The sequence below is a fragment of the Martes martes genome, assembly GCF_963455335.1.
Source record: "Martes martes genome assembly, chromosome: 12".
NCBI classification, from domain to species: Eukaryota; Metazoa; Chordata; class Mammalia; order Carnivora; family Mustelidae; genus Martes; species Martes martes.
Window position 1 is genome coordinate 11,767,526 of NC_137900.1, and position 13,980 is coordinate 11,781,505.

The 13,980-nt window shown below is 41.1% G+C and overlaps 1 protein-coding gene across 2 annotated transcripts in view; it reads left to right on the forward strand.

Moving 5' to 3' along the window:
* The window catches only part of SMC5 (structural maintenance of chromosomes 5), a 97,844-nt gene that overhangs the window by 64,661 nt on the left and 19,203 nt on the right, over nucleotides 1-13,980 (forward strand). For both annotated transcript variants that reach the window (XM_080820328.1, XM_080820329.1), the window contains exons 16-17: nucleotides 11,138-11,261; nucleotides 11,614-11,736. In XM_080820328.1, coding sequence (XP_080676454.1) covers nucleotides 11,138-11,261; nucleotides 11,614-11,736 — 247 coding nt within the window. The remainder of the gene's footprint in view (nucleotides 1-11,137; nucleotides 11,262-11,613; nucleotides 11,737-13,980) is intronic.

Here is a 13,980-nt window from a genome sequence, read left to right on the forward strand (position 1 = left end):
TGCAGTATCTCTGACATGTGCCTGGACCCTGTCATGATGATGCAATTCCCACAAACACATTTTATCCCCCCAAAATTGTGTGTAGGGCAAAAGTTGGTGAATCTTAAGTGGCGTGAGTTTTCCTGTCCCGATTAGCTGTTTTTAATCCCTGGACCCCTTTCCATGCTTAGAAGTTACATTGGTATGGTTTATATCATTGGTGTTTACCACATCAGTAATTAAAACTGGGGATGTTTAAAATATTTAGGAAAAACCATGGTTTTCTAAACAATATGTTTAGCAGAAAGAGTGGAGTTGTTTTTACATTGTTATCAGTCTCTTTAAATGAGTGCTTTCATTTCATATGCGCTCACTTTCAGTCTCTTGTGAGAGGTTTCTTTGAAATAGTTGAAGAAAACATGGCCTCACATAGATTTGTAGCTGGGAAAGGAAGGAGTACTTTAATAGACTTTTCAGATACTTGTCTATTGTCTTCTTTAATACTGTATCACAACCTGCCAAGATGCGGTTTGTTGAAGTTCAGTTGCACCGTGAAATCTGAATCAGGAAGTAGATTACTCTTATGTTAAAGTCCATTGCACTGTAAGTGGATCTTTTACATGATGTAATTTTGTACATCATGCATCAGTCCTTTAGAAAATGTTGGTCTTTCAAACGTTGACATATTTTATTGTGTAATATAAAAAAATAATGTCGATTTCCAATCCCATCAGAAGAATCTTTTAAGAATTGGGAAGCTGTCAGGCTCACAGTGGTAGACACAAATTCCTCAAAAATATAAATTGCACATGAAATTTGTTTATCATTGTTGACAGATATTGGCAGTTATTTTTCTTGAAGTGATAGACTCACTTGTTCACTTTGGGTGGGGGGAGTAAAATCTGCCAAATACTTAAGTCTAAATAACGATAGTTTGTCTTACTTCTTTCGTGAAATAACATTTTTTTTTTAAGATTTTATTTATTTACTTGATAGAGATCACAAGTAGGCAGAGAGAGAGGAGGAAGCAGGCTCCCTGCTGAGCAGAGAGCCCGATACGGGGCTCGATCCCAGGACCCCGGGACCACAACCCGAGCTGAAGGCAGAGGCTTTAGCCCACTGAGCCACCCAGGTGCCCCTAACATTTTTATTTGAAAGAATAATCTAGTTCAGCTCCCAATGCAGTCACACAAGTGCTTTTCTGTGAGGCAACCATCATACTTCGGTATGCATCGTAAGTCCTGTGTGCTTTCTGTTTAGTCACATGGACTATTAAAAAGATACATACTCAGTTACCACTGGGAGGTGGTTCAAGATGGCAGCATGGGAAGATACTGAACTCCCCTCCTTGCACCGACCCAGCAAATCAACAGCTACATATGAAAATGTTCCCTCTGAAAAAGACCTGAAAACAAACTCAGCAGCTCTTCTGTAACAAAGGATGTAAGGTTCACAGCCAGAAGGGTAGGAACTACAAGGACAGGATCTCCTGTAAAACCCTGTGCCTAGCGTGACCAGCACTTGGGAAGGATATCAGATACAGAGTTGTTCCCTGAGGAGCAAAGAGTTTGTGCCCCATGTCAGGCACCCCCAGCTCTTGGGACCTCTACCAGAGAGATGAGTCCCCAAAATGTCTGGCTTTGAAAACCAGTGGGGCTTATACACAGGAGAACAATACAGCAGTAAAGAACGGATTTTGCTCTTTTTAGGGTTCATGCAAAGACTCACCACAGGACCCAGAGCAGAAGCAGAAGCGTGAAAAGTGCTTAGGCTGTTTGTGGTGGAGGTTCATTTCTCATCTTAAAGCATCTGCCCAAGGTGGGGCGCCTGGGTGGCTCATTGGGTTAAGCCTCTGCCTTCGGCTCAGGTCATGATCCCAGGGTTCTGGGATCGAGCCCCGAATCGGGCTCTCTGCTCAGTGGGGAGCCTGCTTCCGCCTCTCTCTCTCTACCTGCCTCTCAGCCTACTTGTGATTTCTGTCAAATAAATAAATAAAGTCTTAAAAAAAAAAAACAAAAAAAAAACATCTGCCCACGGGGTAGGAGCCTAATGGGAATCCCTCCTGGGACACAGGCACTGGTGGGCACCACTCTTGTATTCTCCCTCTAACCTGCAGTGGGTGCATGGCACCCCTCCAGTCCCCGCCAGAGCTAGGCGCCCCAGGGTCTGAAACAATCTTCTTGGCAGATTACTATCCCCAGGGCACTTTACAGACAGCAGTCTGAAACTTTCTCCAGTCTTCCTCTGAAAAAGACCTCTTTACTTGTCCTAGAACTTCAGCTGCAGGGGCTTCAGGATTACCACATATCTAGAAGCTACGAAATTGTTCTCAGGGAACATGACCAGGAGATGCCATCTTTGTTCTTGGTTGGCCTTGCTGAAGCTCACCAGTACCTCCCGGAAAGGAGCTCACTCCTGTGGAGCCCTGATTTTCCCAGCAGTTTCCTAGGGGACACTTCCAGGTTGCCTGGTCTGTAGACCAGCAGGGTATATGGTGGTCCCATAGGACTGGATCTATATTTGCATGCCTTAAAAGCTGCTGCCTGAGGTCCTAGCTTCTGGCTTCTCTTCCACCTGAAACTAGGAATAGACTGAGATCCCTTCCTCTGGAACACTTACAGGACTTGGCACTCTCTCAGCAACTGGGAGCTGGTGAGAGTAAATCAGGCTGCTCACACCCCAAAGGTTCACATCACCACTGAGCCAGAGGAGGTTTGAATGACAGGGTTCATCTCCATGAAGCCATTTCAAGACTTGTTGAGGATTGTTTCATCTGCTGCTTAGAAACCAACACAGAGTCAAGCGAAATGAAGAGTATGTTCCAAATGAAAGAACAGGGTAAAATACCAGAAAAAGAACTGTTATGAAATGGTGGTAATTTACCTAATAAAGAAATCAAAGTAATGGTTATAAAAATGTTCATTGAACTTGCAACAGGAATGAACACAGCAAGAACTTCAATAAAGAGAAAGTATAAGAAAGTACCAAACAGACTTCACCGAGCTGAAGAATACAGTAACTGAATTAAAAAATACACTGGAGGGTTCCAAGAACAGACTAGATGAAGCAGAAGAAAAATCAGTAATGTGGAAGCCAGGGTAGTAGGATTCACCCAATAGCAAAAAGAATTTCATTTTTCTTTTTTTAGAGAGCGCATGAGTGCGAGTGGGAGTGGGGGTGGGGGTGGGGGGTAGAAGGAGAGGAAGAATCTTAACAGGCTCCACACTCAGCGCAGAGCCTAATGTGGGGCTCAGTCTCATGACCCAAAGAATCATGACATGACCTGAAAGCAAGAGTCAGACACTTACCTCAGTGAGCCACCCGCGTGCCCCAAAAACAGAATTTTAAAAAGTAAAATAGCTTAAGGGGCCAATGGGACAACATCAAGCAGAATAATTTCACATTATATGAGTCACAGAAGGAGGAAGAAAAAGGAGCAGAACACATATTTGAAGAAGAAATAACAACTTCCCTAACCTCGAGAAGGAACAGACATCCAGATCCAGGAAGCGCAAAGAGTTCACAGAAGAATAAATGGAAATCTGTTATGCAGAAGAGCACTGATTTTTTTACTGAAAACAAAGCACAGTCAGATGCCAGTGACATTTGACAGGACCGGAAACCTACATCCCTCAATAATGAAGAATTTACACAATTAGTGTTCGAGGCTTTTGATGTTTGTTTTGTTTTCCAGCCATCATGACAGGACTGATGGAAGCATATTATTTGTGTCTGAGAGAATATAACTTCATTGCTTCAATATTTACCATTTGATCTTGTGGATCAAAGTATTTTATCCCAGAGAGGGAACATTCAGTGGTTTAAAAAAAAAATTCTCTACCCATCTGCTGGAAAGTGACTCATTAACACTGGAGTATTTAATATCAGAATTCTGTTGTCACATGCTTTGAGGAAGCATATGAGACCAAAAGAGTCGTGTACCTATGAATATGTGTAATTTATAGGAAATATCGAATCAGTAAACAGTGTATCCACTTCAGCAAAGAATGGTTTCAAAGGAACTATACAAGCACAGATAGGCCCTAAGATGGTCGAGATTGTATTGCAGCCACCGTCAGATCAGCTACCACTTAGTTCATCCAGGATGTGTACTGTCGAAGAGCTTCACGAATAGTTTTAGACATCTAGACGTAGTTTAGAATTTTATTGCTAGGTCCCAAGGAAGTACCTATGATAGGACATTTAAAGTTCTATGAACATCCAGTTATAATTATCACGTGATGGTCTAGAACATTTGCCAGAAATGTCACAAGCACTTAATGCAGTATGGGAAAAGCTATATCCTGTTATGACACATTTCTGAACAAAGGACCACAGCGGATTTGGCTTCAGACTCACTATATCATTGATCTTCAATAGAATTCAAGGCCAGAGTTTTTGTTTGTACTCACCTCATACTAAATTATGCGGAAGTTAGGGGTGATGAGTACTTGGCATTGAAGACTCTCTTCCTGAGATGACCACTGACAAAAGCCAAGATTCTGGGTCTGATGATTGTATAGACCTAGTCAAGCCTCGAGAAAGCATTGGAAAGGTTTGATCACAGCCCAACTCCTTCCGCTTCCTTCCAGAATCCAAGAAAATCCTCTTACACAGCAATCAGACCCTTCCCCAACACCAACAGGGACCCAGCAGATACCTGCACTCCTCCCAGACGCCATATACCAGCTTACCAGCTCCTGAAAAGACTAACAAAGAAGGTCATTGTTTAGTCAGTCTGTTATTCAGACATTGGTACAGCCAGTGAGGTGTCACGCTGCAAATTTCCCAGTTCCTTAAGCCTTGGCTCAGTCTCCATTTTTAGCCCAATTACAAGCCGCGCCGCATCTGACAGACCAGGTGGAGCGACAGCCATGGCTGACAGAGGCAAGTACTCACCAGCCACAAGGAAACTAAGGAACATTGAAGGTCAAACTTCAGATGGCCCGTGGTTAAGGGCTGCAGATGTTTTTATAACAGTCAAGCCCCGAGTCGAATTTGGATTCTGAATGTTCACCTTTCTTCTGGAAATTCATCTAACATCCAGCAACATGTACCTTCAATTTTAAGGACCAGGTTTCACACTAACCAGAATGAAAGTGGACTGCATACTGGACACAGTGGCACACACAACATGATTCAGCAGCGGACTTGACAAGGTCCACCAAGTCAGGGTCCACGAACGCGCTGAGCTGGCACCGTGAGCCGGACACATAGCACTCTCAGAGCCCTGCTGTGTGACCCTGTGACGATTTCATAGCTGGAGCAGGGTCCAGATTCCATCTCGAATGCCACAAAGCAGCCTAGAGGGCTGCACTAATGCCATTCATTCAGGACACACACAAGGTTTTCTCAAGGTCAGCAGCTTGTGGTTAGTGATTACATGAGTCCCTCCTCCCGTAGCTTGTGGGATGGTCGTGGTGCTTTGCACTATGCTTACGGGACGGGCGGTGGCTGCCCTACTTCTGCTCCTGAGAGCAGCGGACGCAGACGTTGTCCATCACGCAGCAGCAGCGGACTTCCCAGCTTGCTCTAGTTCAGCACCCATCGCAGGCTCAGTTGACCCAGCTCCTGAGCAGTGTTTACAGGCCTGAAGAATTCCCCTGGAGCAACCCTGAAACAGCTTATCCTCTCTGCTGCATTGCCACCCCAACAGGGCACTTTCCCCAAGTCCCATCCCCAGCAACACCAGTCTCCACAACAGCAGGAGTCAGCCCGGGACTGGCAGTTAGACCTGCTCTTCTAAGCTGCAGCCACGGTAGGACATATGTCCCCTCTGACCTCAAGGGAGGAAGGGGTTGGCCATGAAGAGTTGCTCAGAGGATCTGAAGCTGGGATAAATCTTAGTAGTTTCACAAGAAGCGGTATTGAATGTTCACGTTCCTAGAATTAGTTATTAGTGAGGAAAATGCTGCCTAGTGCTACAAATATACGTTAAACATCAGCCAGTGGGGGGATGATAGTGTTGGACTTTCCTGGTTTGTTTTTTTTTTTTTTTTTGATGGGAAGAAGTGTATTGCCAAATATTAAGCTTAGATATGAAACATGGTCTCCAGTCAATCAGAAAGGCACTAACAGTATTAGTAACCTTTGGTTCTATACCTATTTTCAAGTATTACAGGACACATCACTGTCATGTTCAGGGCACAGTGATGCCATGAAGATAGTCTAGTAGACTCAGTAGACCCCTTCCCGAGCCCCTCTCCCTTTTCAGAGAATGATTGGATAGTAATTAATGTCAGAATGTTGTGTAGGTACAAATTTTCTATGTACAGATGCTATAAGTGCTATGGCTACGTCTGAATAAAAGAGAAAGCAAAAAAAAAAAAATACTGTCATCTTAATAGATGCAGAAAAAGGACTTGACAAACTACAACACCCATTTTTTAATAAAAACTCCCAACAGTGTGGGCATAGAGGAAACATAGTTGAATATAATAAAGACAGTATGTGACAAATCCACAGCTAACATTACACTCAACTGTGAAATAAAATATGTTCCTTTAACATCAGGATCAAGACCAGGATGCCCATCCTCCCCAGTTTTATTCAGCATAGTATTAGAAATTAGGATTTCTGATCAGAGCAATTAGCCAAGAAAGAGAAATAAAAGGCATTTGAATTGGAAAAACATAAAACCGGCGCTTTTTGTGACTGATGTGATTTTACATAGAAAACTTTAAATATTGCACCAAAAGAAACTTGTAGAACAAATCAGCAAATTCGGTAAAGTTGCAGGGTACGAAATCGGCATATGAAAATCTGTTGCATTTTCATATACTAACAACGGACTCAAAGGTGAATTAAGAAAATAGTCCCATTTATAAAATCACACCAAAAAGAAAATGCTTAAGAATAATTTTAACCAAGGATTTGAAAGACCTTATAGTGAACCATAACACATTAAGGAAAGAAATTAAACGATATAAATGAAAGATTTTCTGTGCTCATGGATTTGCAGAATTAATATTGTTCAAGTATCTATGTTACCCAAAGCAATCTATAGATTCAGTGGAATTCCTATTTCCTAATTCCATTGGCATTTTTCAGAATTAGAAGAATCCTAAAAATTTATGGGACCGCAAAAGATACCAAATAGCCAAACCAATCTTGAGAAAGAAAAAGCTGAAAGCATCGTGCTCCCTGTTTTCAAGCTGTATCAGAAAACTATATTAATCAAAACAGGTATTGACATAAAAACAGACACATAGATCAGTGGAACAGAATAGAGAGCCCAGAAGTAAATCCATGGATCTATGGTCAGTTACTTTATGACAAAAGAGAGAAGAGTGAACCATGAAGAAAGGATAGTCTCTTCAATAAATGGTGCTGGAAAAATTGGACAGCCCCATGCAAAAGATTGAAACTGGACCACAAGCTTACACCAAACAGAAAAATCAACTCAAAATGGATTAAAGACTAATATAAGACCAGAAATCCTAAAACTCCTAGAAGAAAACAGTAAGTTCTTTGACATGGGTGTGGACAGTAATTTTTTTTTTTTTTTTTGAACTGACTCCCAAGACCTTGGCAACAAAAGCAAAAATAAACAAATGGGACTACATCAAACTTAAAAGCTTCCGCACAGTAAAGGAAGCCATTGCCACACCAAGAAGGCAGCCTATGGAACAGGAGAAAATACTTGGAAATATTGTGTTCAGTAAGGGCTTAATATCTAAAATGTAATGAATTCCTATAACTCATAGCAAAAAAACCCCAATCTGATTAACAAATGGGCAGAGAAACTGAATAGACAGACGTTTTTTCCAAAGAAGACCTACAGATGGTCAGCAGGTACCTGAAAAGGTGCTCAGTGTCACTGATCATCAGGGATATTTAAATAACCACATTGGATTGATATTTAAATAATATCAGGGATATTAGCAGGTCACACGTGTCAGAATGGCTGTTATCAAAGCACAAGAAATACCACATGTTGGCAAGGATGCGGAGAAAACGGAACCCTTGTCCGCTGTTGGTGGACATGTAAATTGGTGCAGGCATTGTGGAAAACAAGATGGAGGTTCCTCAACACATTAAAAATAGAAGTACCACGTGATCCAGTAATTCCACTTCTGGGTATTTATTCGAAGAAAATGAAAGCACAGATTTGAAAGATTGTCTGTGCTCTCATTCATTGCAGCATTCTTTACGGGAGCCAAGACACGGACGCACCCTCAGTGTCCATTAATGGCTGAATGGGTAAAGAAGGAGTGAGATACACACAGACACATGCACGTGTGTGTGCACATGCTGCACTACTGCTTAGCCATGAGAAAAGGAAATCTTCTGTGACAAATGAGTGGAACTTGAGAGTATTATGCTAAGTGTAGTAAGTCAGATACACGCCATATGATTTCAGTTACAGTGCCATCTAAAAAACCAACGAACGGCAGAAACGCATAGATACAGAGAACAGATTGGTGGTTGCAGGGTTGGGGGGGGGGAGCTGGAGAGGAGAGCTGGGGGTTGATAAAATAGGTGATCAAGAGGTCCAGACTGCCAGGATAAGATAAAGACTCACGGGAAGGTAATGTGTGGCGTGTGACTAGTTAATAATATTGTATTGCATATTTGAAAGCTTCTGAGAGTAGATCTTAAAAGTTTTCTTTATCAGAAAAAAACTTTTATGACTACATATGGTGACAGATGTTAACTAGATTTTTGTGGTGATCATTTCATGATATATACAGACATGAAACCATTATGTTTCACACCTGCAACTAATTCGTTAGTTATACTTGAAGTAAAAAATAAAAATATGTAAGATTCACGACTTAATAGCTAATGTTTACTGTCATCAGCAATATTAATTGAATTGGACATTTCTGAAATTTTTGAGGACACAGCACTGAAGAATCTCACAATGCTGAGTGCACTTTGGTGCTTCTACCTAGATGTGTCCCTGAGCACTAGCGTATTTTTATTCACCATTGCTTTTATACCATCGTTACAAACATCACTACAGTCAGTGGGGCAGTTGAGGTCTTCTTACAACAGTGAGAGTAGTTCATGATTCCCTTGCAGTGGTTTCAGGGATCCCCACAGGCCTCTGGACCACACTTTGAGAACGACTGACCCAGACGTATATCCAGAATAAGAGGTCCGTTGACTTTGGATTGGTGGGAGAGGAGAGAAGGTGGTACTGGCAGCGAGATGATCAGTCCAGACCATTAGGCTATGCATTTTCTCACTGATTTTGAAAGAGAGTAAAAGGGAACGAGGAGCAGATGCTGATTTTTCACAGAAGAGAGTGGGCACCTGGAGGTTTATCCCACTCCTTCAGCTGAAATCTCCCTGTTACAACTGGAATTATGTCTGCCTTTGCCTTAATGATAACATATTCCACAGAATATGCAAATAGTGTAAATCTTAGCTGAAGGAAGACGGCTGGCTTACTGGGAGCACCCAGGCAGCACTCTTCGGAACCCCTTATCCATTCTGTTATATTTGGATGTTTTGTAGAAACTGGGATATAGAAGAGGGGATAAAAGCTGCTAGGGTGTTCATTCTAGGGGAAGGGAACATGGCTTCCAGTTCAAAGGTTTTCCCCATGGTCTGCTTCAGACCTGACTTTTTGTTGTGTTTATCCTTTCCCCCCGCTATAAAGATTTAGATATTAATGGCATAGTCAATCTTTGATAATGAATGACCGCTTACTTGCCTTGAGCTAAGGTATCTGTTTACCTTGACCTAATGTAGTATGTGTTCTTAAGCACATTCCTAAATTGAATCATACATGAAATGCATTAAGAGAATTTGTTCTTTACTGTTTTTTTTTGTTGTTTTTTTAAACCATTATCCATTAACAATTAGGGAAAATAACAGTGTACCTTTGTTGCTTAAAGCAAGATACTATTTAGTCTGGCTGCCTAGATGGTTTTCATCTCTAAGCCTCTTTTCAGCCTTCACCTTTGTCCTCATTCCTGTCTTTCATCATCTGCAAGATACCTAACCTTTCCTGTTTGACTGTTCTGCTGGACCTGGTGTCTAAAACTAATGTGTAATGTGGTTTTTTGTAGTGAAAGGGCCTTTCATACCCATCACCAGCCTGCTTCTCATACCTATAGTTAATCACCTCTAGTTATAAAACTCCTTTCCTTAAATTGACTTTCAACTTTTTACAGTCTCCTTTCACTTGACCCATTTCACCTCACCTCCCTGGCTTCCTCTAGTCTCTCTTTCATGTACTGTTCAGGCCCTTGTCTACAACATCTGCTGAACTTGTTCATTCTTGTGTATTACTGTTTCCAAACTGGGTTCCTGCTTTTACCCTGGAGGCAACGTGGTAGGGTGGAAAAGAACTTGGACTGGTGTCAAACACATCTTAACCACATACTACACATGATCTCCGGGAACTTCTTGTCCTTAGTTTCTTTACCTTGAATAGCAAAGCAATATTAATTTTTAGGGTTGTATTATCTTTTTGCTATATGTTTTTTTTTTTTAAGCAGATCTCCCCAGTTAAGCTACTTTAGGTAAGGGACTGTGTGTAAACAACATTCGCAATGATGGTTAGTAAATAATATTCATCAGTGAAGGGCCAGGCACTGTACTAAGTGTGTTACATATTTCACCTTTATAAAATTTTCATCATAGCTCTGTAGGGGAAGTACTATTACTTTTTCCACTTTATAGATAAACTAAAGTTTAGAAGAGTAACTTGTTTAGGGGTGCCTGGGTGGTTCAGTTAGTTAAGCAGCTACCTTTGGCTCAGGTCATAATTCCAGGGTCCTGCGATTGAGCCCTGCATCAGGCTCCCTGCTCGGCCAAGAGCCTGCTTTTCCCTCTCTTCTGCCTGCCACTCTGCCTGCTTGTGCTCTCTGTCTGTCTCTCTGTCAAATAAATTTTAAAAAAGAGTGACTTGTCTAGTTATACTGGTCATTAGTGGCAAAGAGGAGATCAAATCCATCTTCCTGATGCCAGATCCTATACCATTACCACCATCATTACTTCAGCTGTGCTGGGTGCATAATATCTCAACAAATACTTTTCGATCCTGAGTGGTTACTTAACAAGATTGTTTAATCTAGAAGCTAGTAGTGTTTATGTCTGAGTCATATGGCTTAAAAAGCCCATCAAACAGCAGGAGACCTAAGGATTTGGGCTCAAATGTTGTGTTAACTCTGATTTCTCGATCATTATGTGCTTCATACAGTTTAAAGCTGATGGAACAGGATATTTGCAACCTTGAGGAGGAAGAGCGAAAAGCAAGTACCAAAATCAGAGAAATAAATGTTCAAAAAGCAAAACTTGTTACTGAATTAACAAACTTTGTAAAGGTAAGGCATTTTCTTAATTTTAGTCACTTTTTTATAGCAGGTAGATAAGTTAGATTTAAAAAAGCTCTTGCTAAGATTTTACTATAATTTTTAACTTCGACATTTTTCATTTTAGGTCAGTAAATGGGTTAAAAGCACTCATTAAGCTAAGTTATTATGTTCCAGATGATTCATTTAAACATACAGAAAAACATCGAAAAATTCTCTTTTAAGAAATAATTGTAAAAAGAATGATTTGAGCTATCAGTTGCATTAGAAAAATGTTCTCTTTGTCATGGTTTATACATTTTTTAAAACTTTTTTTTTTCTTAGTTGTCAAACAAATTAAACTTTTAGGGATTTTTGTTCCTAGATTTGTACTTCTTTGCATATACAAAAAGTTGATTTAATTCTTCAAAATACTACAGTGATCTCTGAGAAGAACAAACTAGAATCTGATTACATGGCTGCTTCATCACAACTCCGTCTCACAGAGGTACAGTTTTGCTTTTATTTTTTTATGACGGGGTTTCTGCGTCATCACATGGGATATGCATTTCGTTACATGCTCTTTAGTTTACGCATTTAATGCATTTTGCGGATGAGGAAGCATTATTTGAAACACTGTACTGTGCATTTTATGTTATTTGACTGGCGGAGGTACGGTGTAGGGTATCGTACAGAGTCACTAGACAGGCAGAGTCTCCTGTGTGTTCTCTTAACCCATATAAATTATAGTCCCCCTGCCAGCAGGTAGCAGCTGGTGGCCTTTACTGCAGTTTGTACAGCCCATAAAATACGGTGCCGATGAGTTAGTCATCACCAAGAGTGGCTTTAGCGTACGGTTTTGGGGATTTAATCTTCTGGTAATATCGATGCATGAAATGATAAATACGAAGATAACGTACAGGGGGTGAAACGTGATGCCCTAAAGTTAATGAAAATGCCGGCAAGGAACTGACGGCAGAGTGCGAGTGGCAGTGGCGTAGTTTTGAGTCTTCCAAATCCTTTCCCAAAAACAGAAGAGCAACTAGGATAAGAGCCACCAACCCATGAACAACATAGACAACAAAACTGAGTTCCAAAGTACCCCTCTTGGTGTATAACAGTTTACTTTCCCCCTAACCACCCAGTGTTAGTCCCCCAGAAGCCTGCCCTGCAGGCTCCAGCAGTAAGTCAAGATAATCCCATGACTTAACGCCCAATCCTCTGATCACATGATTTGTCTTTCTGGCATTGTCTATCCCTTTCTTGAGTCATCTCCTAAGCTTGAACATAGCTATGATCCAAGGAGTGGGCTCCTGAGTAACCCATCTCTCCGAAAATTCCCAGGATTTTAGAGTCTCGTCCCGAACACCAGGGGCAAAGGCCTAATTCTTTGTTACACAACATGTATGAATGCCAGAATACCAGTGGGTAAGAATAAGGGACGTGGTAGATAGGGGGAGAGTTCAGGGAACCCAAAAATGAGGTCACCCACAGGTTCTCCTCTCTAAACGAAGGAGGCCCCACTAGCTGTGGAAAGCTCAGCAGATCAGTTTGAGAGCAGCTGAAACTGGGATATGACTGTAGGCCCTAGAAAGGTCAGATGGTGCAGTGGCAGTCCAGGCCCTGGGAACCCTCCAACCAAAGTAAACTGCTTTGCAGAAGCACACTGCTTACTGAGAGCCAGAACCATGCAGTAGACGAAGGAGACAGTAAAACTGGTCTTACATGGCTTTAAGGCTGAGAGCATAGCTGACACACAGCACTGGAAACGGGGGAAGAGAGACAGTTGAAGTAAAACAGAATATAGTCCCAGATTGTCCCATAGGTATCATCAGGAAATAAAATGATATTACTTCAAAGTGGGTGCTTTGGGAGACAGAAATAAGGAAGAATTTCAATACTGTTTGTAGTGGGAACCAACAGACAATATTATAAAAAAGATACAAAGGACAAAGGACATTATATAAGGTATTTGTGCAAACTTGCCTAAATACCAAAAGATATACAAAGAAAATGAGAGGGAGATAAAACATATCATATCACTAGAGATTAGATATTTTATTTATATACATATATGCCCCAAAAGTAAATATGACATGAAATGACAGAACTAAGGCCAAACATCAGTCTTGTCATGAAGTGTATAAGGATGTAACTCATCTTTTAAAAAAAGCCCATTTCCAAGTTCCAATATGGTGCAGAATGTGAGATACATCTTTAAGAAAGAGACTGAGAAAGGTTTAAACAAGAGGATATAGAGCCCAACGGATTTCTTCTTAATCACAGAAACCCAAAATATCAAAAGGATCTATATTTATGAAATCACAGTGATACTTTAAAAAAATAGCAAAATTGGTCCCCTTTGGAGGATATTGGAGAAGCAGCTCATTATTTTGAAAAATGGCAAGGAAAGAGTCTAGCATTTATCCAGAATTTCCTGGGTGATATATTACTTAGGATAAGTAAGAAAAGTTCCTCTTTACAGAAGCATTTCAGATAATAAATGCAGAGGGAATTACAGTAATAGACTGACAGCACTTTGCAGCTGCCAGTGAATCAGGGGATCATATTAGCTGCTACAATCACACACACAGAAAAACAAAAACAAAAAAACAGATACTTCTGTGCATACCCTCAGAAAGACATAATGTGAAATTATTTCAGTCTGATTAAGTTCTGGCCCAGGGTGTGTCACCATCAGCACTGCCGACATTGTCCACTGGAGAAGTCTTAGTGTGGGGGCTGTACACAT